At 43.1% G+C, this 22,750-nt stretch overlaps 4 protein-coding genes and 2 long non-coding RNA genes across 7 annotated transcripts in view; 3 read left to right on the forward strand and 3 right to left on the reverse strand.

Moving 5' to 3' along the window:
* On the forward strand, positions 1–14,279 carry LOC106954479 (uncharacterized). Its single transcript, XR_001426374.1, has 3 exons — positions 1–11; positions 6,815–6,817; positions 13,694–14,279. It is a non-coding gene; the product is annotated as an uncharacterized LOC106954479 (long non-coding RNA).
* Positions 1,509–6,657, reverse strand: kctd6a (potassium channel tetramerization domain containing 6a). The gene is made up of 6 exons (XM_015044000.1): positions 6,504–6,657; positions 5,148–5,238; positions 4,301–4,470; positions 3,643–3,895; positions 1,809–1,967; positions 1,509–1,736 (listed from the first exon to the last, which is right to left on the reverse strand). Exons 2-6 carry the CDS (start codon positions 5,172–5,174, stop codon positions 1,626–1,628), a joined length of 720 nt encoding a protein of 239 aa, XP_014899486.1. The 5' UTR covers positions 5,175–5,238; positions 6,504–6,657; the 3' UTR covers positions 1,509–1,625.
* On the forward strand, positions 8,014–14,279 carry LOC106954477 (uncharacterized). Of its 2 annotated transcripts, none has more exons than XM_015043999.1 (5): positions 8,014–8,759; positions 10,187–10,348; positions 10,819–10,997; positions 11,076–11,316; positions 13,032–14,279. In XM_015043999.1, the coding sequence occupies exons 1-5, from the start codon at positions 8,247–8,249 to the stop codon at positions 13,458–13,460; spliced, it is 1,524 nt and encodes a 507-aa protein (XP_014899485.1). In that variant the 5' UTR covers positions 8,014–8,246; the 3' UTR covers positions 13,461–14,279. The 2 variants fall into 2 exon arrangements, with proteins under 2 accessions (XP_014899485.1, XP_014899484.1); XM_015043998.1 differs by having other exon boundaries at positions 8,015–8,759; positions 11,073–11,316.
* Positions 14,280–15,429: 1,150 nt separating this feature from the next.
* On the reverse strand, positions 15,430–20,286 carry pdhb (pyruvate dehydrogenase E1 subunit beta). Its single transcript, XM_015044002.1, has 11 exons — positions 20,181–20,286; positions 20,044–20,103; positions 18,870–18,977; positions 18,561–18,623; positions 18,451–18,486; positions 18,183–18,373; positions 18,014–18,108; positions 17,499–17,609; positions 16,607–16,698; positions 16,381–16,522; positions 15,430–15,902 (listed from the first exon to the last, which is right to left on the reverse strand). The coding sequence occupies exons 1-11, from the start codon at positions 20,217–20,219 to the stop codon at positions 15,757–15,759; spliced, it is 1,083 nt and encodes a 360-aa protein (XP_014899488.1). The 5' UTR covers positions 20,220–20,286; the 3' UTR covers positions 15,430–15,756.
* A 1,408-nt stretch (positions 20,287–21,694) lies between these two features.
* The window catches only part of pxk (PX domain containing serine/threonine kinase), a 26,874-nt gene continuing 25,818 nt past the window's right edge, over positions 21,695–22,750 (reverse strand). The window contains exon 19 of the mRNA XM_015044003.1: positions 21,695–22,508. The gene's annotated coding sequence lies outside the window, so the exon portion shown is untranslated. The remainder of the gene's footprint in view (positions 22,509–22,750) is intronic.
* The window catches only part of LOC106954482 (uncharacterized), a 4,157-nt gene continuing 3,913 nt past the window's right edge, over positions 22,507–22,750 (forward strand). Inside the window, exon 1 of the long non-coding RNA XR_001426375.1 lies at positions 22,507–22,736. This is a non-coding gene — a long non-coding RNA (uncharacterized LOC106954482). The remainder of the gene's footprint in view (positions 22,737–22,750) is intronic.

The following is a 22,750-nucleotide window of genomic DNA, read 5'->3' on the forward strand; positions in this document are numbered from 1 at the left end:
TAAAGTAATGAGTACTCCAGATTTTCTAAGATTAATAATAAACTAGACAGACAGACAGGGGAGGAAATGGCACATCAGGAAAAATAAGCACATGTAGTAATATTCAAATAATACAAAGACATGAGCTGGCAAAGACAGTGAGGTCAGGGAGTATATATTTGTAGCCCAACAGTCTCTGACAAGGTGGTATTATCTAAGAGCAAGTCCTTGGACAGTCCAGTCATCATCTGATTCCTCAGATGACTTGGGGAGAGGAGAGGAGATGGGAAAGATGAGCTTGTTTGCATAAACTCCAGGAGATTTGAGATAGTCAGCAAGCCAAGGCAGACACAAGGGAGTCAAATTCAGAATAAACAATATTCTTTGTCGGCAGGGTAACAACCTCTCCAAGATTGATTCCATCAACTTTGGTCAATTTCGTTATTTTGTTAGTTTAGTTCACTGTAATAACCTTATACGGGATCTGTCTTCCTCAAATTATTATAGGAAGTGACTGTTGCGCTACGACCCGCCCCCTGGCTCTGATTGGTTGTTTTTGATCGGGAACAGTGTATTTCTTCAGACAGTAATAGTAGCTCAGGGAGGAGGTGGAGAAGATTGACTTTTTCACTGACTGTCTCATAACAAATGTAAAAAAACCATATTCTTTATAAAACTTACATACAGCAGCTTTAAGGTTATTGCTCTGGGTGATAATATTCTTGTTCATAACAGTTCTGGTCAGTTTGTTTGCCAACCAGCCCTCCTTTGTTTTACTTGGTTGACCTTCTCATGAACCAGGACGGCACCAGCTGTTGGGAAACATGCACTGCCTGCGCAACTTGTTGTCCACATGATCCTTTCTTTTGTTCTAGACGGGAAAAGCCTCAGGGTGAAGGCGGCCATCTTGGAAAGCTATTGTTGCCGTTTCTCACCTCCCCCACACCTTACAGTCAGACATTTCTTCCCAGAAATCTTAACAGCTTCTTTGATTTGGGATAAAGATGACCAGAGTAAATAAAAAATTCACACTTTTCAAGTGATGATTTCATTCATTAAAGATAAAACATTATTCCAACCAACTTGAGGAAATGATACTCTCTGAACCCGACTCCAGGTTGAGCCGCCCTTGGTGCCGTCGAGGCTTTTAAGGGCAATAAAAAACCTGAACAGAAACCAAGAGTAGTAATACTAAACGCGAGTACTTTCAGAAGTGTAGCATCTTAGTTTAGGTATTTAAAAGATGTTTTAAGGTCCAGAAACTTCTTAAGCTGGTCGTTTCACTCTGATTTTATGAGAGCAAACCTGCATCAAGGTGATTTTATCTGGATTATTTCTGGGCAACACATAATCTGCTAGTTTGAGAAGCAAAGCAACTAGTAAATGAATATCAAAAATAATATTTCTATTTAAACTTATATTTTATATATATATAAAAAAAAATAAAAATAAGACTGAAAAACCAAAAACAACAATTATGATAAAAAAATTCATGGGATTAGATTCCCCCCCCCCCATCCAATTTACTGAGGCCCCACAGCGCCCCCTGGCGGCCTCCACTTTGAAAAACAAAGATGTCCTCTGTGTTCCTGATCCAGAACCAGAGAGGCTCAGCTTCTGACCCACCCAGTGGTTCTCTAACACCCTCAGTAGTCGCCTTTTTGAACCGGCCGGCAGAAGGTCCAGTGATGCTCCACTGTGTTCTCGTTGGCCCGTTCGCTCATGTGAAGAACCCGCGTGTTTCTGATGGCGAAGCCCTGCAACACAGCAGCCCGTCAGCCACAGGTTTGATCTACGGAGACTGAGGGCGGCGGTTCTAACGGACGTACGGCTTTGGAGATGAACTCCAGCAGGTTGACCCGCAGGCTGACCTCCTGCTGGTAGTCACACGGTCCAAACGTGAAGGACACCTGGAAGTCTCTGCTGTCCATCATGTGTTTGGTCCACTTGGTGAAGCTGCTGGAGACGGACTCCAACACCGACTGGACCTGGAGAACCAACACAACATCTGCTTATTCCTCCTTCCAAAGAACTGCTGAAGGAATCTGGAGGATCCTTCAGCCTTCTGGAGGATCTCATGGTTCACTGTGGAACCATGAGATCCAAACCCAACAACCAAAACTTTCCTCTGAAAACAGTTCTGGAAACTTTCCTCTGAAAACAGTTCTGGAAACTTTCCTCTGAAAACAGTTCTGGACCGAAAACAGCAAAGGTCAAATGGAAAGCGCTGACCTTTGCTGATGTAAGGACGCCATATTGAAAAATCAAACCAATTGCAACACAGTCACCTTCTTCCATCCAAGACATAAAAGCGCACACACACACACACACACACACATATATATATATGTGTATTTTTATTTTTTTTTTACTTTTAGCCGTGAACTCCCTAAAATCTTACTGTCCTGCTCTGGGTTAAGAACATTTTTTTTTCCTCTGTAACAAATTATTGCGCTGCTGTGTCAGTAACCATAACCCAACGTTGTGACCGAAGTCTGCAGTAGTTGTGTCGGTCTTGGAGAGGAGACTTTGCATCGTCTAGGATTTAAATCCGTTTCCATGGTAACAGCTTTCCTCAACAGGTCTCCATATTTCTGCCGGCGCATTCTGACATCAAGCTGAGCGGACGGACGCGCTCAGCGGTGCAGGAGGCGAAGCAGAACCAACAAGAGTTTGAATTAATAACGATATTCATCAATGTGCCGCAGAGCAGCTGCGCTCAACCCTTCAGTGAGTTTTAATTTAATTTGTCACATTTAAAATATTTAAAGCTATCAGTGCGGGGATATTAATGTTTATATTGAATGAATACTTTGGGATGTTGAGCAGGGTCGTATCCAGGAGGCTTCTAAGGAGGGCTGAATGGGGCCAGTGAAGGTCTTTTAATAAAAAACACAGGCAGAAAACTGGAGAAAAGATTGACTTAAACATAAATACATAAAACACATAAATAACTCTGACCAATTTAAGCTATTTTTTCTTCTGTCTTAAGTTATTTATTAAAAGAAACACATGGTATTTTTTCATCACAGTGAGTTTTCCCCCAAACTCAGTGGTTCTTAACCTTTTTTGAGGTACCGAACCCCCCAGTTTCATATGCGCATTCATCGACCCTCCTACCTCCGCCCCCCCTCGACACAGAAAATAATTTGCGGTATTCTGATTTATTAATGTAATTATAATAGTTGTATTACCTCCCCCACGCCACTAGAGGCAGTACCAACCCCGAAAAGATGCGACTAAGGAGCAGATTTAGACTATAGAATCTGGTAAAAACGCTGAGCTTTACTGAAGTAATTAAAGACACAAGTTCAAATCCATGCTGAGAGTGGAACTCCTTCCCGCAGCTCTGATTGGCTCAGCAATGTAACGTGATCCTCTGGAGCAAGCGATGGCAAAACGGGGCGTCATCACGACTTTACACAGTGTGTCTTTACCTCCGCGGCAGAGGCTCCGCCGAACCCCTGAGACCGACTCATCAAACCCCTGGGGTTCGATCGAACCCAAGTTAAGAACCACTGCCCCAACTGAAGGCAAAAGGATTTGGATCTTCTGGAAACATCTAGGTCAGTTAAGGCCTCCGGCAGAGAACCGCAGGTAAAGACAATAAAAAGTAAAATAAATAATAATAACAATAAAGACATGAGAGCGGATGTGAGGAACCTTAGTGGTGATGGTGAGCTGGGTGATGATGACTGCGACAGGGTTGGAGTATTTGGACAGCTTCCTGGTGCTGGACAGCTCCACCACTTCCTCATAGGTGTCGGTCGGGTACAGCAGCAGCGGCCTGGGGTCTCCCAGGCACTGGATCAGGGGTTCGATCTGGTAGAAGTCCGCCTCTTTACGGAGCAGCGCCGTCTCCTTGAAGCCACAGGGCAGCGTCAGCTCCGACGAGCGCAGGAAGTTTAGGATGTAGCTGAAACGAGACCGAGAGCGGGTCGGGCCCGGTTAGACTGGTTCTGTCCAGCAGCCGGGTCAGACCAGGTTAGAACGGATGAGCATTCTACTTTCAGAAAACCCGGCTTGAGTCCCAATACCCTCTCCCTGGTCCTGGAATCTTTCACTGGTCTGGTACCTCCAGAACCAGTGAAAAAACTTGTACTTTCCACTGATTCTTACAGTGATTCTTGTACCTTTCACTGGTTCTGGAAGTTCTTTTACCGCTCACTGGTTCAGGTTCCTTTCACTGGTTCTGGCCCAGTGGAAATGTTGGGCTATAATTAATAATCGGGGCTTTTCTGAATTTCTAAACTAGCTAATGAGACCTGGGCTGTCAGAGGTCCATCTGAGTATGAAAAGCGTCCGAAACCCGCGGACCCACCGGAACAGCGGGCCGTCGCGGTCGATGAAGTAGTTCCCGCGGGAATCTTTGACCGTCGGCAGGTCTCCTCTAAACATGGCGCCGAGCAGGGAGTCGGGGTAGCGCCTCAGCGTGGACAGTGACGTGCTGTAAACACAGCCGCCCACGTTCAGACTCACTGGCTCCCCCATCTGGACACAGGAGTAACAGCAACAGTTTTCTTTTTTATGGCAGTTGGCAAGAACGTTTAGATGTGCTTTACCTCCATCTACTCGAATGGAGACAATAACTGTATATTACACAGATTTCATAACAAAAAACTGATTCTATTAATTTCATCTTCTTAAGGTACATTAACAAAAAACAATATCCAGAAGCGGAAAGTTTATCCAAAAGGTTTTCAACTGTAGTTTGTCAGCCTGTGATCTATGTACCAGTTCCCTTCTCTCAATTCAATATTTGAGGGTGATCAATAAAAATTGTATAATTGTCTCTTCTTGAAAACAAACAAGAGACAATATTTTCCTGTTTGATATTTTCATATTTCAAAATATTTAACTCTGAATGACCAAAAGGTGACATAGTTGTTTCCTGCTTTCTATTTCGTCTTGTTCTCCTCATTATACCAACCTGCCAGTTCTTTCTTCGTCTGATGTTTCTGCCATTTTACCTATTGTTTAATATCAACAATATTTTTCTAAAAACTAGCAAATACACTATAAAAACTAATTAAAACTAACTGAATTAGACAACGCCAGAGAAAACTAAACAATAATGAAAAACCAGAAACTATAATCATGCTCAGCAGCAAAGTCCAGATTGTTGGTACAGAACCACTGTACTGGACAGGTCAAGTGGACACACACACCATGTGACCCAGGTCTCCATTCTCCATCTGCTGCCGCCAGCTCCCTCCGCGGTTCACAGCGCCAAGAACATCATCATTCCCGAGTTTCCACCTGTAACGAGAAACAGAACATCTTGAGAGATGGTTACCGTGGCAACAGGCTGCAGGCAGATCCACCCTGATTGGAGAAGCAGAACCCTGGCTGGTGAGTCCCTGATTGGGCCACAGACGTCCGTCGGCTGGTGAGGAAGAGGAGGGAGACTTCATCTGATGAAACCAGGAGAACCAGCAGGTCTCCAGCATCAGAACAGGCTAGACCAGCCAAGGGTCAAGGGTCAAAACCAGGATTTAGTTCATTACAAACTCTAAAACATGCAGCGGAACCAGAGATAACCAGGCCTAGAACACATCATTCATGGACGGACAGACAGACAGTTGGATGGATTAACGGATAGTTGGGTGGATGGATGGACGGACAGACGGATGGATGGATGTTTGAATGCTAGTAAAGTCTCTCCCCAAATTACCAGTTGTATTCTGGACTTTAACTAGGCCGTTCTAACCCATGGTCTCTGTCTGGATGTTCAGTCTAGTTGTCCTGCTGGAAGCTGAACTTTGACCCCAGCCTCAGGTCATCTGCTGCCTCTAACAGTCGTTCTCCATCTCCATCCATCTTCCTGTCAACCCTGACCAGCTTCCCCCATAATGATGCTGCCCCTACCATGTCTTGTATTGAGGGTTATGCTCAGAGTGAATTTTCAAAATTTTTTATTTTGGCCATTTTTGGCCTTTTTTTTTTTACGACAGAAAACCAATGAAATAGTTTACATTTGAAGCTGTATGATGAGAAAACGCAGAAATGTTCACGAGAACCTATGGAGAACAGAAATATGAGCGTAGGCTGAATCTGAACCGACGTGAACCTGCAGAACTGGGTCAGAACAGGACCTGTTAGTTCTCTGTTGGGAAATCACATTAATGTTGTTCCATTGTTGCCTTTTGGATTGTACTGACCCCTTTGCGCCACCGTAATAATGTTATCACACAGATGAATTAAAACATCCGTACAGACTGATCCCTTCTGGAGATGTTTAGATGATTTATAACTGAGATATTTGTAAATATGAAGCTTTAACTATACGTTTCTGACACTTAAGGAGAACAAAAAAAGTTAATTTTCTTTATGATAATATAAGGTTTTCTTCTTCCTCCTCCTTTTTTTCTTTACTGTCATTAAATGTTCATATTTATAACCTCTGCGGTGGAATCAGTCAATGAAATGAAGCAGAGAGCTAACAGTTAGCAGCTCTTAACAGGTTAAACATCGATTCAAAATTAAACTTTTAAAAATTAAAAAAAAATCCTGCCGGGTCCTACCTGAAGGATCCAGTTAACTTCCAGATGAACTGGTATGTTACAGCAGCTGATGACACACAGCTTTGTTTACACCCTTTTTCCCCTGCGGACGCCACTTCCGGTAAGACTCGCCAAAATAAAGCCTACAAAATAAAAGTCGGTTGAACCGCATTCATGTCTATGGGTTGAACTGCCACTGGAAACAAACAAATACAGATATTAAAGGTACAAATAACTACCATTATAATTATAATTATAAGTATAATATTATTATTATAAATATTTATTTTAATTACTAAATTTTTTTTACAAGAAAATCCCTCCTTTTTGAGGGTGTACATGACCCATCCATGCATCCATTTCTGTACACCCTTGTCCCTCGTGGGGTTGAGAGGCATCCTGGTGCCTAAGGGTGTACATGATGCAAAACAATAATTAAAAGGTGGAAACAAAACATCATAAAAATCTAAATACAAAAATCTAGTACAAACTAAATAAAAACTCACAAAAATAGAGCATAACATTCAGACTTTATAAATAAATCAAATTAAATAAATAACAAATAATTATCCAGTGACTTTTCAATTACTGAACCTAATCTTAACTAGTTTTAAAAGGGCAGTATTACATAAAGTCAACCTTGTTTTTAGCTTTACATCATGTTATGTTACTCCCTCATTAGTTGCTTTGGAGTTCCCCCTGTTGTTGTTTTTTTCTCTGCCAATTTGAGGGGCAGAACTTCGAGTCGGCAGGAAATTAAATGTTTTTGATTGTTGAATGTTGCATGACTGTGTTTTTGTGTTTAATGATGTAAAATGTGAAATGCCTTGCTGCTGAAATGTGCTACACAAATAAAATTTGATTGATTGATTGATTTATTGATTGATTATTCCATGCATGTTTTAGAAATCCTTTAATCCCCATGGCAAAACGCCTGTGTGGACCTAGCCCTGGTACCAGCTCCTTCAGACTAGCCAGCAGCAATTAGCAAAGAACTTCACATCAGCTGAGCTCATTATAGGAGCAATTTCTAAGTGAAATGCTGCTAAAAGATTGTTAAAGGGCTAATAAAGGAGCCATGTTGTAGTGACTTTCTGAAGGGAGAGTTTCAGAAAGAGCAGGAGTTTTAAAAGAGGCCTAATTTAAAGGCATTATATCAGGAAGTACATTTTCTTTCAACCTATTTGATGAGAATTGATGATTTGAATAATCATCAATTATTATGATTGATCACAAGTCACAAGTCACTTGTGATTTTGATAATGTAACTTGTGGTGTTTGTTACTGGTTTCTCAATTGGTGACTGCATAATGTCTTAATGACTTTTTATTTTTGTGTTTTTATTATGTAAAACACTTTGAATTGCCTTATTGCTGAAATGTACACAGATAATTGATTGATAATTGATGGATTTAATCTTTTAAGTTTTATTTGACATATACAGCATTTTTACAACAACGTAAGGTAACATACAAATGTACCATAAAATGCCACTATGTGTCTAGAAAGGCAGACATAGTCTGCACAGTTCTGGCCTCCCACCGCGCGGGGGCGCCTTCTCCGGTGTGTGGAGGCGGATGATGTTTTGTTTATTGAGTTTACTTCCTGTTTCTGCAGCTCATCGCGGTAAAACGTTTATAACTTCTACTTCGTCTCATTCTGCAGAACTTTGGGCTAAGTTCTGGTTCCGACCCACTTCTCTGGAGCTCCAGGTTGTCGCAGGCACGAACAGAGTCTGCTCCGAACCGGAGAACGCCCTCAGCCATGGAGTCTGAGAACCCAGGAGTAGCAGACGGAACCGAACCTGCAGTTGAATCCAACGAGCATGATTACGCACACACCGCGGACACAACCGAACCTAATGCAGGCGGAACGCTGCAGCCCCCCGAACCACCGCAGTTTGAGCTCCCAGAACCCGTCCTCGGTGCAGAAGTGGACTGCCCCGGAGGCACAGAACCGAACCCTCACACCGAGGTCGAGCCTGCTGTGAGCTGCGCTGAGGCGGTACCGCGTGGCGGTTCGCGGCGGTCCAGACGGCCGGAGGACCGTAACTGCTGTTGCTGCCGGCTGCTGTTCCAGCGGCAGGGCCGCTCCCTTAACCGCAGGGCGGTGTTCACCTTCACTACCCCGGACACCGTCCGCTGGGTCTTCCCGGACTCCGAGGTCCACGAAAAGTCCTTCCTGTGTGAAACCTGCGCCCAGATCATCCGAACCAAGGGGAAGCGCAAACAGAGCGGGAAGCGCTCGCTGTGGGTCAAGCCTCCCGAGGTCAGGAAGGTACGTATAGAACAGGTACCAGCAGCAGGGGCGCAACTACATATTATTCAGGTGGATGCTGAAAACATAAATCCCCCCGACCCCCCACCTGAGAAGAAGACACGTGAAAGGAAAAACTCGCTACATTTACACGTGCGCGAGGTGAAGGAGCGTAAGGGCGCAGTGAGGTGTATGCGAAGGCATCATCGAGGCGCCGCCCCCTCCAGACGGGGTTTTGACGCCGCCTCTGGTGCAGCGCCCTACCCACTTTTTGCGCCACTGACCAGCAGTCAGGGAGGTTTAGCAGCGGTACATTCAGACTGACGGGTGTGTATAGAACCGGTACAATAGAACCTGCAGCTGCAGACCGGAAGGTGCGAGTGGAACCGGTACCTTCAGAATGGAAGGTGCTTATAGAATCAGTACAGGAAGGTGCGTATTGGTACCACCAGACCGGAAGATGCATATAGAACTGGTACCAGCAGACCGTCCTTTTGACTGCAGTTCCAGATCGATGGAGATTTCTGCAACATTGAATTTCTAATTGGGGTAAAATTATCAACGTGTTAAAATAAAACGCATGAAAATAAAGTATCTGAGTTTCAATAACCAAACTTTTATAGTTATTGCAGGTTTGTCAATTAAGAGACTTTCAGCAGCCAAATAAAACTGTTATCTTATTTATTAAACTCGGCTAAACTCAGCAGATGTTTTGCAAATGGTCCTTAATCCTGTTCTTATACTGAGAATAAAGTGAGAGAAAATTAGATTCTCCACAGCGATTCTTAAAGTAAAATAAAATCGACTTTTTTTAGCTTAACATCATGCTATAATGTTGTTCCCTCATTAAAAACTTACCTGGAGTGTTGCCTTGACTTTTCTATTCATGTTTGGTAACTCCTTTAATCTCCATGGCAACCATTCAGCTGTAAAATGCCTGGTTGGACCTTTGCGCTGCCTTCAAGGACCAAGCTCTGATCTTCAGTTTCCAAGTTTCTGAGCTTCCACCTTCGCTCCTTCAGACTAGCCAGCGGCAATTAGCAAACACTTCTCAAAAAAACATTAAGGCTAATAGAGGAATGATGTTGAGCTGACTTCCTGAAGGCAGAGTTTCAGAAAGAGCAGGAGTTTTTAAAGAGACAGGCCCAATTTCAAGACATTAAATCTGGAAGTAAAATTATTATTTGATTTTGCTATAAAATGTCACTGTGAGGCTGGACAACTCATTATACCGCCCTTTCAAATAAATTTTTAATCTATACATTTATGGTGGTTTACATCCCTTACAAAAAAAGCAACTGTTCAACCCATGTGACAAAAAGTTAGTGCACCCCTGAGACCCTCTGATTAACCTCCATGTCTCTAGCAACAGGAGTTTATTCTCTCTTCAGTCTGATCGATGAACCTCCAGGTGTTTGCTGGTTCAGCAGGTTTGGTTCTGTTCGCAGGCGAAGGTGTCACCGGCGCCGGGCCGCAGGATGGGTAAGAAGAGCAAAGCGGCGCTGCTGGTTAGCAAGTCCAGCTACAAGGCGGCGCTGCAGATGCTCTGGTCGTCCAAAGGTGCCCGGAAGCCCATGCTGGAGTTCTGGAGCAAGCAGCTGCGGACCGAGGTGAGTCTCCGGGTCCGGGTGGTCCATCAGTGATAATATTTTATGGTTAAAATCGCCAAATTAATGCATTTCCTGATGAAATGCATGGAAGTAGTCCGGGGTGCCTCACCTCTGGTGGTGCTGTTTCACTAAATGTGCAGTTCACTTTAGATTAGCCTCCATCTCAATTTTTTATCAGGGTTATAGCTAACAACTTTAATCACTAAACTACAACCCTCTGTATTGTAAAACTATAAACCCTGACAATACGGACTGTCTGTAAACATCATTACTTGGAATTTATCATGACAATGACAAATCAGAAGAAATTTATCACGATAAATAATAAACGATACGATAACTGTTGACCCCTACTTTGAACAAATATGTAAAACATATGGTAAATACAAAAGTTACAAACTGCATTGCAAAACCTGAAATATAAGTTTCTATGTTGGATTTTGGATTTGTACCTCATCGTGTCTGTGCAGATGAAGGTTCTGGCCCGGCGGACGGACAGTCCCTTCCAGCAGAAGGTGTCAGACCGGAAGCCGCTGTCCTCCTTCCCGTGGCGGCACTGCCTGAGCTGGGCCCAGCAGAACGCGCCGCTGGTCACCACCTGCCTGCGCGCCATGTTCCCCGACATCAACACACTGTACCGGAGCAGCCAGTGAGTCCCGCCGCCTGACCCGACCCAGTTCAGTTCGAAGTTTGGGTTCTGAGCACTTGTTTCCTGTCTGTTTAGCAGCCAGCTGACTGAGGATCAGGCCATCACGCTGCTGGAGCGCCGCGCCGTGGTGGCGCTCGCCATCCCGCTTTTCACCAGGAACATCTGGAGGAACAACTTCCTGCAGGCGGCGCTGGGGGCGGAGCTCCGGCTGCAGGGCTGCACCGGATCCGTCCTGGACGCGCTCAACACCATGGGGCTGTGCCAGAACAAGGACACGGTCCGGCTGCTGGTGCATCGGCTGTGCAACGGCAAAGACCTGGTGAGTTTGTGCCGAACCGGAACCAAGATTAACTCAAACTAATGAAATAAGAAAAACTGAAACTGAGAAAACGTTTTGAACTAAAACAAATAAAAACATGGTTTAATGGGGAGAAACCATAACTAACTGAAACTTCTGTATATTGTGTGGTTATGAAACTACCTAAAACTTCTTGAAATTATAGCTATAATTCTTAGTTTTTATGTTTTTGCATCTATTTATAAGCCTTTCGATCTGGTGTGGAATAGATTTTTTTCTCACACAAGCAGTTTTCATAAGCTGGCAGCAAATTACAGCACTTGCATTAGTTCGCAAAATGGCTGCTGCAAAAATGGAGAGAAAACATCAGTCAGTTTGTTGTTCAGCAATAATTGAAAACATTTTTTTGAAAATATTTTCTTCTGTTGAATATTTATTACCCAATACATGAATACATAATACAATACAGTACTTGAACCTGTTTTGTATTCTGCACCTAAAAATGAACCACATTACTGAAAAGATAAATCTGATACCACAACTAAAGAAAACTAAACATTATTTAACTAATTACAACTAATTACAACTAATGAAAACTAGCAAGCGCACTCAAAAACCAAATTAAGACCAGTTAAGTTAGACAAACAGAAGTCATCTTGGCATAAAACTAAACTATAAGGAAAAACCCAAAACTATTATAACCCTGGTCAGAACCAGTGGTCCAAACTTCAAATCTTCAGCAGCTTTCCGGTCCTGACCAGAACCTGATGGGAGCCGCTGAACAACTCTGGGAGTTGATCTTTCCAGCTGCTCCACTTCTAAGCTGCAGTGTGTTACTTCTAAAAAAACAACAACATATTTTTACATATTTGTTGAAAGTGTACCACTCTCGACCAAAAACAACCAATCAGAGCCAGGAGGCGGGTTTTAGCACTGTCAATCACCCTCATGTACTCTGCTAACAGCACAGAAAAAACCTATGGCTATAAGAAAACTGTTTATCCTAACTGCTAACTGTAAATGCTAACTAGCTTCAGCATTTACAACAGGATTTATTAACTGCAGCTAGCAGGCTGTGATTGACAGCGCTAAGGTTCGCCTCCTGGCTCTGATTGGTTGTTTCTAGTTGGTGCTGGGAATGTTTGTTTTTCAGATTATCTGACTCATACCAAACTGACCCGACATAGTGACATTTTTAACAAATAAGTAAAAAATATATTTTTTTATAAAAGTTACATACTGCAGCTTTAAGATGCTATGTTTTAACTGAAACCAGTAAAATCACAGAGATCCCAGTTTGAATAATTTGAGCTCCAGTAAGGAAATTCCTGAAGAGCTGATCAATCAAATCAATAATCTTTTATTTATCACAAAGAGAAATTTAATATTGCAACTCAGATCTTCCAAGGCTCCTCAGTTGTTTTAGATGGTGATGCTCCAGTAGCAGTCTGTCTTACAAAGAATAAAAGAAGGCCTCTGACTGAAAACTGTTGCTGCCTGACTGGGTAATTGTAGGACGTTATGGGAAAAAAAACTTGTAGTTTGCAACCAAAAGGTAAAAATTTGTTCGGAAATGTTCAGATAAAAGTAATAAAATGTACAAATGTTGAACCAGAGGTCACAGAGGTGAAAGGTCAGATTCCTTCCTCAAGTTCAGCTCAATGAATATTTTTGTAGTTCCTCTTTTGGACACAGGGGGCGCCGTTCTGCCTGCTAACCGTGTTTTTCTGAAACAGGACGGGGATCCAGGTCTGATCCTGAAACACGAGCAGCTCAAGGATGAAATGGAGGAAGAGACGACAGATGAAGAAGAGGAAGAGGAGCAGCAGGAGGAGGAGGATGAAGAGGAAGATGAGGAGCAGGAGGAGGAGATGGTGATGGCGGTGGAGGAGGAAGTGGAGCAGGAAGAAGTTCAGGATGGACTGCAGGAGGAAGGGGAAGATGCGGTTGTGATGGAGAAAGAGGAGCGGAGGAGGAGGAAGAGGGAGAGGAAGATGAGGAGGGAGAAGAGGAAGGAGCGGCGGGGCGAGCGAAAGGAGAGAGAGGAGGAAGATGAGGAGGATGAGGAGGAGCTGGAGCAGAAGAAGAAGAAGGTGGTGGTGGTCCGGCTGGGCCTGCTGAAGGGAACCTCAGAGGTGGGACGATCCGACCTATCAGCTCCCTAGCACATGCTAAGCCCTGCCCACAAACCCAACCTGGAGCCGCAGAGGCCCCGCCCACTGATGAGAGGGATTCTGGGAACTGTAGTCCAGCAGCTGGGGGGAAAACTGAGAGGGGCCCTGATGATGATGGTCTCCTTCCTCTACCTGAAGAAGCCACTGGTCCTTCCTGAGGTCAGAGGTCAGCTGGTGAATGTTGACAGTTCTAACGTCTGTAGCTTGTTATGAGGACAATAAAGTGATCTGAAGCTTTTTATTGGCTCTTCAACACAAAGGTCAAAAGTCAAGGTTCACTAGCCTCATCCACCAGTGGGACCAACTTCAGCCTGACAGGGGTTCAGGAAGGTCAAAGGTCAGGCTCAACCCCATTCTTTCAGTCTGGATAAATAAATTAGGGAAATGACTTTAAATGCCTCCTTCCTTCTGATATACGCTAGTCTCCTTCCTTTTTTCTTATGTTCCCTAGTCTCCTTCCTTCCTCTTGATGATCCCTAGTCGTCTTCCTTCCTTGTGTTCTACCTTCTGCATCTCCTTGTTTCCTAAGCTCGTTAAACCTCCTCCTTTCCTTTCTTGGGTCCTGCCTCCTGCCTCTATCCTCTTCCTTCCTGTTTAAGACCGTCTGCTGAGGAAATAATTTTCCATAAATTCACCATGATTTTTCATATCTGTTGTGTTCCGGCTCTTTACTCCGGGCGCCTCGTCGCCCCGGGACGGTGCTCCTGAACTCCCGGGATCAGAACGCTTGGATATCCTCATTTTAATTAAATGTATTAAAAGTATTTTTGCTTCTGGAAAGAGAAATAAAATAAAACTCAAGAAAATTGTGCTCCATTGAAATGTTAATATTTTTTGGAATTGACAATGGGTGTGGCCAAATGGCTCTACAGCACCCCCTAATGTGAGATAGTCCAACTGCCAAATTGTAAAGAGCTGATATGTCACAGAGGTAGAATCCTCAGAAAGTGTTAGAGATATACCCTAAACCGAACAGAAAGTCGGCCACTTTGGGTTATTTTTGACTTTTCAAGCATGTTGATCTTTATCAAACCATCAGGGGATCAAAGTTATCAAAAGCTTGAGTTTTAGTGCATGTTAAAGGGACCTAATGTTGAAACTTTAACTGTCATATAGAAATACCAAATTGCACCAACCTTGGTACAAGTCAACCATGTTGGATGCCTGACAAAACTATGTACTCATATTATGAGGTCATCTAAGCCCCGCCCCCTCAGAACAGGAAGTCACTTTTTACTTGGAAAGCCTTACCTCTGACTTTGATCAAATCAACATGATTAGACACAGATGACCTTTGTTGACCTCCAGAGGCCAATACATTGTTTTCATGTGTTGTCACACTTCTGGGAACTTTGTAGCTGACACCCAGTTGGTAGGTAACCATCATTAAGTGTCATGACAATTGATATGGAGTTGCCATGACAACAAGCCACAAGCTTAGAACTAGATTTGACCTCGTTCTTAAGGTATAAACCAGGGGTGCCCAAAGTCGGTCCTCGAGGTCTGGCATCCTGCACGTTTTGGTTCTCTCCCTGGTGGGAGTAACAACCATTTCAGCTTGTCAATGTTCTTCTTAGGCCTTCTAATGAGCCATCATTTGATCCAGCTGCATTAAACCAGGGAGAGAACTAAAACATACAGGATGCCGGCCCTCGAGGACCGACTTTGGACACCCCTGGTATAAACAATATAAGTACATTAAACTATCAGTTAATCATTTTTCAGTACTCTACCCATTTCTGTGTAATACTAAGATACATACTAGTGATATTTGCTGTAGTACTTGCTGCTGAACTACCAACATTAGCTTAGTTAATGTAGCTTTCATCTGCTAGCTAAGATGGACATGTAGCCTAGTGTATGATGCTATATGTAGTTACTCTGTCAGCCACCAGAACCTTGTTATTCACAGAGTTTGTATACCCTTTACAAACAGAACCGACCAGAAACATTTCTGTTCTGAATAAGGAGCAGAACCAGCAGGATTTTATTGTGTAACAGCAACAGAAACATCCAATCAGCTGCTGCAGCTACAATAAGCATCACCAGCTTCCAGCAGCGCTTTCCCATGGGCCAACCCAGCCAGAGGTCAAAGGTCAGGGTGTGAGATGCTGGAACAAAGTTCTTGGAGCTCGGAAAACTTTAAAACTCGTTTTAAATCAAAAGAAATCTGATTGGCTCTGCAGTCTGGTCCCAAACAGAGAGAGGCTTTTATTCTGAAGGGGAGGAAGTGGGAGGCAGAGTCTCCAAGTCCGTGGGGGGAACGATCCATTCAGGAGGGAGGATTTCAGACGTTGAGCGTCTTCTTAACGGAGAAGATGATGTCTTTGACCTGTGGGAGGCTGTTCTCCTCTAGGATCTTAGCGTACGGCATGGGGATGTCCACGCCCGTTACCCTGGTAACCGGGGCATCCAGGAAGTTGAAGGCAGGACCTGAAGAAGACAACAGGGAGGCAAAGGTCAGAGTGGACAACAGGTCCCGACTGGACTGGTTTCTGTGAGATAAATTGGGAGGAGACCAGACAAGTGAACTGGTTCCTGGGAAACACACTGGGAGGAGACCAGAGAACTGAACTGTGAGCTCAAAATCTTGTTTTTTTTAAACTCATTTTATTTTATTTAAATTATTTTTTTAACAAATTATATTGAAAGCATGAGAAAAGCCTAAAAACACAACCACTTTAACTGTTGTGAATACTAAGGCTAGTAGTTAACATGGCCACCAATAACGGCAGCTAAACAGTTTTCCAGTAACAGTAACTTGTTTTTCCACCATTAGCAGATTTAGCTTTGAGTACATGAGGATGATTGACAGCACTAAGGCTCTAAAGAAAATCTCTTTTGTGGCTGTGGACCTATTTTAATTGTAACAACAGGGGTCAAAGGTTTCTAAACCTTAAAACCTTCTCACCTTCCATGATGCGAGCGCAAATCTCGGCTCCAATGCCGAACTGCGGCCAGCCGCCCTCCACCGTCACCAGGTGATTGGTCTTCATCACGCTGCCCTCGATGCACTCCACGTCCATTGGCCGGATGGTTCGCAGGTTGATCACCTGGAAAACATCAGCCGTTAAAGGGCCAGCCCAGAACCCCACCAAGCCAGAATCGGTGGGCCAGAACTGACAGACGGCTCTCACCTCGCAGTCGACTCCCTCTTTGGCGAGGACGGCGGCGGCGTCCAGGCAATGGCCGACGAAGCGGGAGTGGGAAACCAGTGTGATGTGACTCCCTGAAGAGAGACAAAGAGGAGAAAACCTTCAGATCAGGAGGAGCGGAGGAGATCAGCCGGCTGATTCCTGCTGCTCTGAGGTTTTAATCCTCTGGACAATAAATGAAGAACTGGGTTTGAACCCAACCGCTGAACAAAACAAAGATTCACAATCCTGGTTTCTGCTCTGAAGCATCCATCCAGAACCGGGTCGGATAGTAGGTCAAAGTTGGCCTACTATCCATCCTTAAACAGGTTAGGATATGTCTATGTTAATTAAACTTTTTGCACAAAATTATTTTTAGATAATGAAATTTTAGTCTGCTCAGTTCTGCCTTTTTTGAGCTGTTTTAGGGCGTCCTGTCACTTTAAATCCAAACCAGCTGCTGCTGGCCACGCCCCCCCAATTCAACATTTACATTCCCACTGAAAATGGCTGGAAACAATTATACAATCATACATCTTTGAAAAGCATTAGTAGAGCATCCTGCACAACAAACAAAAATGCAGCAAGTGGTTTCTGGATGCTAAGTCAACAACAAAACACTTGTCTTTTCCAGCAGCGATTGTACAGTGCATATAGTGGAATAACCAGCTGACCAAACATACTGGATTTCTGCTTGGGATGCTAGGTGAAGGGTTAAACTCAGCTGGGGTTGCTAGATAATTGGGTTGCTGTGCTGGGGTTGCTAGGTAACAGTGTAGTGCCCTCTGAATGTGACTTATCAGGAGGTTTTTGAAATGGCTCATTTTCCACACACCAAAAAAACATGAACTTCACTTTCACTGGAAGGTTGACCTGCAATGTGACCTTCACTGACCTTGCCGCTCCACTTTGGCCTTTCCGATGGGAATTGTGAAGTCTTTGGACTGCGACTCGTCGGACATCTCGAAGGGAACGCCGTACATCAGCTCGTTCTCCAGGAACACAACTGCAGGAGGAGCAAACACAGGTTAAACATTGTTTCAGACCAGAGCAGCGGATCAGATCGATCAGACCAGAGCAGCGGATCAGTTCGATCAGACAAGACGAGTTGATCTGTGGAGAGGAGAACCCCTCCATCGCCCCGTCCAGAGCCGCCCATGCTGACCCTAATCCAACCTGATCCCGGTGGGTCGGCTTCAACCTCCCGATCAGAACCCGGAACGGCTGGAAGAAGATTTCAGGATTTTATTGTCTAAAAAGATTTCTGCTGGACTGGAGAACCTTACTGATACCATCATCATCTTCATCGCCACCATCATCATCACCATTATCTTCATCAACACCATCTTCATCATTATCATCATCATCACCTCCACCATCTTTATCACCACCATCTTGGCGGCGTCTCACCTGGGTTGTCGTCTCTGATGGCGGCCTTCAGGAGGCCTCTGGCATCTTCGGAGTTCCAGGGACTGACGACCTTCAGGCCGGGGCAGTGGGCGTACCTGCAGAGAGACATTCAGATCAGACCAGCGCCCGACCCGAATGGATCCAACCTACAGACCCCCTTTAGACCCACCAGGCAGCGAAGCACTGCGAGTGCTGGGCGGCGACGCCGGCCGAGGCGCCATTGGGCCCCCGGAAGACAATGGGCACCGGCTGCAGCCCGGCAGACATGTAGTAGGTCTTGGCGGCGGAGTTGATGACCTGGTCGATGGCTTGCATGGAGAAGTTGAAGGTCATGAACTCACAGATGGGTCTGAGGCCGGCCTAGAGGAGGGAAACAGCCCGTCAGAACCCAGTCAGAACTCAGTCAGAACCAACATGGCGGCAACTGCCGGACTCACCATGGCGGCTCCGACGGCGATGCCGGCGAATCCCATCTGTGGCAGAGACACAGCATGAACTGGTGGGCGGGACTTACACTGAGCACGCTCAGTGAGCGCTGAAGACTCACCTCTGAGATCGGAGTGTCGATGATCCGCTTGTCGCCATATTTCTTCCACAGACCTCTGCTGACCTGCAGACAAACCAGAACCAGAACCGCCTTACACACCCTGAGCCCAGAAAAGGTTCTGATGAACTCATTACAACTTCTGATGGATGATGGAGCAATATAAAAAAATGATACAAAATCAATTAAAATATTTGAATACACTTCTGACATATAAAGATAAAGAAAATAATGCAAAAATAAATGTAAAAATACATTGATAAACTCAGAGCTCTGACCCGGGCTTACGGTTCTGACTCGCCAGGCTCTCACCTTGTAGGCGCCGTCGTACTGGGCCACTTCCTCTCCCAGCAGGAAGACGCGCTCGTCGCGCTCCAGCTCCTCATCCATCGCCTGGTTCAGCGCATCACGGACTGTAACCTGCCAGGAGACCAGAGCGTTACCGACCAATCAGAGATCAACTCTGTATTTTGATAATCCTCCAATCAGAGATCAGCTCTTTGTGTTTTGATCCTCTGTGGATCTTAATGAGGAGATATTCTCTGTAAAATGGACAGAGTTCTGCCAGCAGCAGGTCCTGCTCCGTCTGCTGGGTTAAAACAGGTTTGTACAAGCAGCCAATCACAGCTGAGCATCACATTAGTAATAATATTTAATAATGAAATAGTAAAATGAGCAGCATGGAGAGGCCTTGACATTAAATCACAATGAGGCTGTAAATAAAGCCATCAAACATGTTGTTGCTGTGTGAAATTCAATTTTATTTTCATTAGCATGACTCACTTTTCTTAATCCAGTTTAGACTCAATAATCAGTTTATTTCTGTCAACTGAATAATTAATGAAATATTAGAAACGTTCAGTAAACTTCCATATGTAATTTTTTTCATTAAAGTTTGATAATATGAAGATCAACATAAAGATTAAATTGTCAAAATGGTAAATGCAGCATTTTATTATTGAGTTCAAATGATTATCAGTTATCAATTTCAACAGAAAAAGTTAAATCATATCTAGAGTTTATTAATAATTAAGTCTAAACAACAATCACACTTTAATGCTCACTGTTGCTTTAAAGGACTAAAAAAATTGTCATTTTAATATTTAATGTTTCTGGATTTCACACATAAGTAAAAAAAAAAATCTAAAATAATCACCAGAATACGACACTGTTATGTATTGTAAGCAAGGTAGGAGTGTGTTTTCCTTCATGGCAGCTCATTAAAACTGATTTATAAAGTGGGTTTAAGATTATTTTAACTAATTACTTATCTTAATTTTACTTACATAAACATCTGCACAAAATAAAACATTTAGTTTCCATATTTTCCGTAAATAGCCCCTGCATTCTTAAATAATTCATGTCAGAAGGTGTTTTACGAATTATTTTTTTTACTTCATGTTGTGATATTAATTTTATTGTTTAAACTAATTTTGAACATGAACCGAGAACGACTGCGTCAGGTCCTAGCTGCTAACAGGCTGACCTGAACAGCGGCCGGGGAGCTGTTGTGAATCCCCCGCCGAACCGCCACCAGCACGGCCCGCTGCGGGAAGACAGGAGCCGTTAGATAAGCCGACAGTCACCGGGAAACAGCTTCAAGATCACCAAGAATGTCCCTACCTTTCCGGAGCGAAGAAAACACCTCAGGGACGCCGCCATCTTTACCCTGTCCTCTGCCGGGAGACAAGGCGGGGTCTGCAATGAGATCAGGAGACTTCAACCAATCAGAGCGCAAGACCACACGCCGTACGGAATGTGTTGTGACACTTAGCCAATCATAGCTGCTCAGCGGAGGTAGAGGCGGGAGAAAGCCCCAGAGTGGAAGAAAACCCAAGGACACCTACCCGCCGTCATTATGTATGGAACATTGAAGGTGCCAAAATGTCAGAAGCTACAGACAGGAAGTGGAAAAACATAGGAGACTGGACAAGCTTATCTTAATCCAAGTCTGGTTAATGGAAAGTCAAAAGTGCCACATTTCAACATAAAATTTATATAACACATATTAGTTATATGTGTGAACATTTTGTCAAAACTGGATCTGTATGCATCAAATAAATATATCTAAAGTAAATAAATGCAGAAATAATTCTGCTTAAAATATTTCACAAGTATTTTTACTTAGTTGTCCAGCCTCACATCATGAATTTCTTAGCCTTAAATATGAAAAACACAAATTATTTCACGATTTAATTAACACAAAAAGAAAAAAAGTTGCTTAAAAATTTAGTTTTTAATTTCAATTTCCAAATTTAATTACTGCATAAACAATTTGATACCTTTTAAATATATAAAAAGTTTAAATTTCCAATTTTCTATAAATTATCAAATATAAAAATGCATTTAACATTAATTTTAAATAATTTGAGTCGCTGTATACCTTATACGACTTTCAAATCTCTGGAAATTAAGGAGAAAAACTAATAAATGTAAAGTTTTGAGTAGATGAAAAGTAGAGTATCTTATAGATTGTACCTATTAATTAATTTAATTAATCTACTAGTTATAGAATGTAGTGGGTCTGATCTGGTCACAAATAAACCAAAAATACAGAACCACGGTCATATTTATGGGAGAACTGAGGATGTCAAAATCAAAAATAAACACTGAGAAAAGTATAATGTGTACCACTTTACATAAGGCTCCCCTTATAGATGGATAATAAATGCTTCATGAAAATGTAATTAATTTTTCTGTAAGCATTAATAAATAATTAACTGTTTATTATATATTAACTAAGGGTGAGACAAAGACAAGAGCTTGCCAAATGGTGAGGCAAATCTGTTCACCTTTATCTACAGTTATTACACTAAACATTTTAGATTACTCGGTAAACACAATAAGCATTTGTAAACATGTTTTTAAGCCTACTGTCTCCTCCTGACCCTGACTTAATTCATAATAAACAGTTGATTTATAAAGTGTTTAAAAATGAACTGATGACATATCTATAAGCTATTTATTAGTTTATAAGAGGAGCCTTATTGTGACGTGGTACCATTATCACAACCAGCAAAAACCAAAACTGAGATAGTATGGATATTCTGGTATTGCCAGGACTATTTTGGTTCCTTCAGATTGATGCTGCCACTACCAGAACATATCAGTCCTGACAATAAGCAGGAGACGGGAGGTATTGTAAAGAAATCTGTTTTTATTTAAGCATTTTAAATTCACCCCATTAAATGGTGCAATCAAATACAAGCATGTGCAATACACGACTCATTGTTTCCCTGAACCCTTTTTTTAGGCGAGTTTTCATTCACATGAAGCAATTTTGTTTATGTATTTACTCAAAAAAAATCAACTGCAAATCCAGTAAACCTCTTCGAGTATGCAGCTCAATGCTGCCTCTGTGAATAAAAACAGTCATCTGGACCGACCCTCTAAAGTGCTGCACAGAGATCATTCTGAGATCATTTAAAGACAGTTCTGGACCAGCTTGGATTGCACTGATCCAAAATAAATCATTTAGGATTCTAGCAAGAACTTGGTTTGATTTCAAACAAAAAGCCCGTCCCCAACGTGGCCGTCGTTATCACCACAGGAGCTGAATATAAAGTCTTTTATGTACCAAACTGTTACATGCAATTAAAAAAAAAAACATTCAAGATCTCCATCGGCACGATGTAATCCATATGGCACAAAAAAACAATAAAACATTTTAACAAAATTGCATGAAAAACGACTTCTGGGCTCTGAAATTAACATTCAACAACTGTTGGACACAATGGACATCCTGTCAAGTTTCATCTATTCAACCTGCTGTGCCTGACAGACACAGCTGAGGTTAACGACGCCTGACAGACACTGCTGAGGGTTAAATAAGCCTGAGACACTGCAGAGGGTTAAATAAGCCTGACAGACACTGCAGAGGGTTAAATAAGCCTGACAGACACAGCTGAGGGTTAAATAAGCCTGACAGACTCTGCTGAGGGTTAACTACACCTGGCAGACACTGACGAGGGTTAGCTATGCTTGACAGACACAGCTGAGGGTTAACTATGCCTGACAGACACAGTAAAGATTAATTATGGCTGACAGACATAGCTGAGGGTTAACTACGGCTGACAGACACTGCTGAGGGTTAAATAAGCCTGACAGACACTGCTGAGGGTTAAATAAGCCTGACAGACTCTGCTGAGGGTTAAATAAGCCTGACAGACTCTGCTGAGGGTTAAATAAGCCTG

This window comes from Poecilia latipinna, unplaced genomic scaffold (genome assembly GCF_001443285.1).
Source record: "Poecilia latipinna isolate Pla-1442-1.1 unplaced genomic scaffold, P_latipinna-1.0 Scaffold659, whole genome shotgun sequence".
Taxonomy (NCBI): Eukaryota; Metazoa; Chordata; class Actinopteri; order Cyprinodontiformes; family Poeciliidae; genus Poecilia; species Poecilia latipinna.

Excerpts from the sequence above, each read along its gene's own strand:
- kctd6a (XM_015044000.1), bottom strand. The coding sequence starts at position 5,174 with ATGGAGAATGGAGACCTGGGTCACATG. Across the intron at positions 4,471-5,147 it reads ATGGAGACCTGGGTCACATG|ATGGGGGAGCCAGTGAGTCT; the intron begins GTGTGTGTGTCC and ends TCCTGTGTCCAG. Across the intron at positions 1,737-1,808 it reads TGGAGTTCATCTCCAAAGCC|GGCTTCGCCATCAGAAACAC; the intron begins GTACGTCCGTTA and ends GCTGTGTTGCAG.
- LOC106954477 (XM_015043998.1), top strand. The coding sequence starts at position 8,247 with ATGGAGTCTGAGAACCCAGGAGTAGCAGACGGAACCGAACCTGCAGTT. Across the intron at positions 10,349-10,818 it reads GCAAGCAGCTGCGGACCGAG|ATGAAGGTTCTGGCCCGGCG; the intron begins GTGAGTCTCCGG and ends GTGTCTGTGCAG. Across the intron at positions 10,998-11,072 it reads ACACTGTACCGGAGCAGCCA|CAGCCAGCTGACTGAGGATC; the intron begins GTGAGTCCCGCC and ends CTGTCTGTTTAG.
- pdhb (XM_015044002.1), bottom strand. The coding sequence starts at position 20,219 with ATGGCGGCGTCCCTGAGGTGTTTTCTTCGCTCCGGAAAG. Across the intron at positions 16,699-17,498 it reads GGCCAAAGTGGAGCGGCAAG|GGAGTCACATCACACTGGTT; the intron begins GTCAGTGAAGGT and ends GTCTCTCTTCAG. Across the intron at positions 15,903-16,380 it reads TTGCGCTCGCATCATGGAAG|GTCCTGCCTTCAACTTCCTG; the intron begins GTGAGAAGGTTT and ends TGTCTTCTTCAG.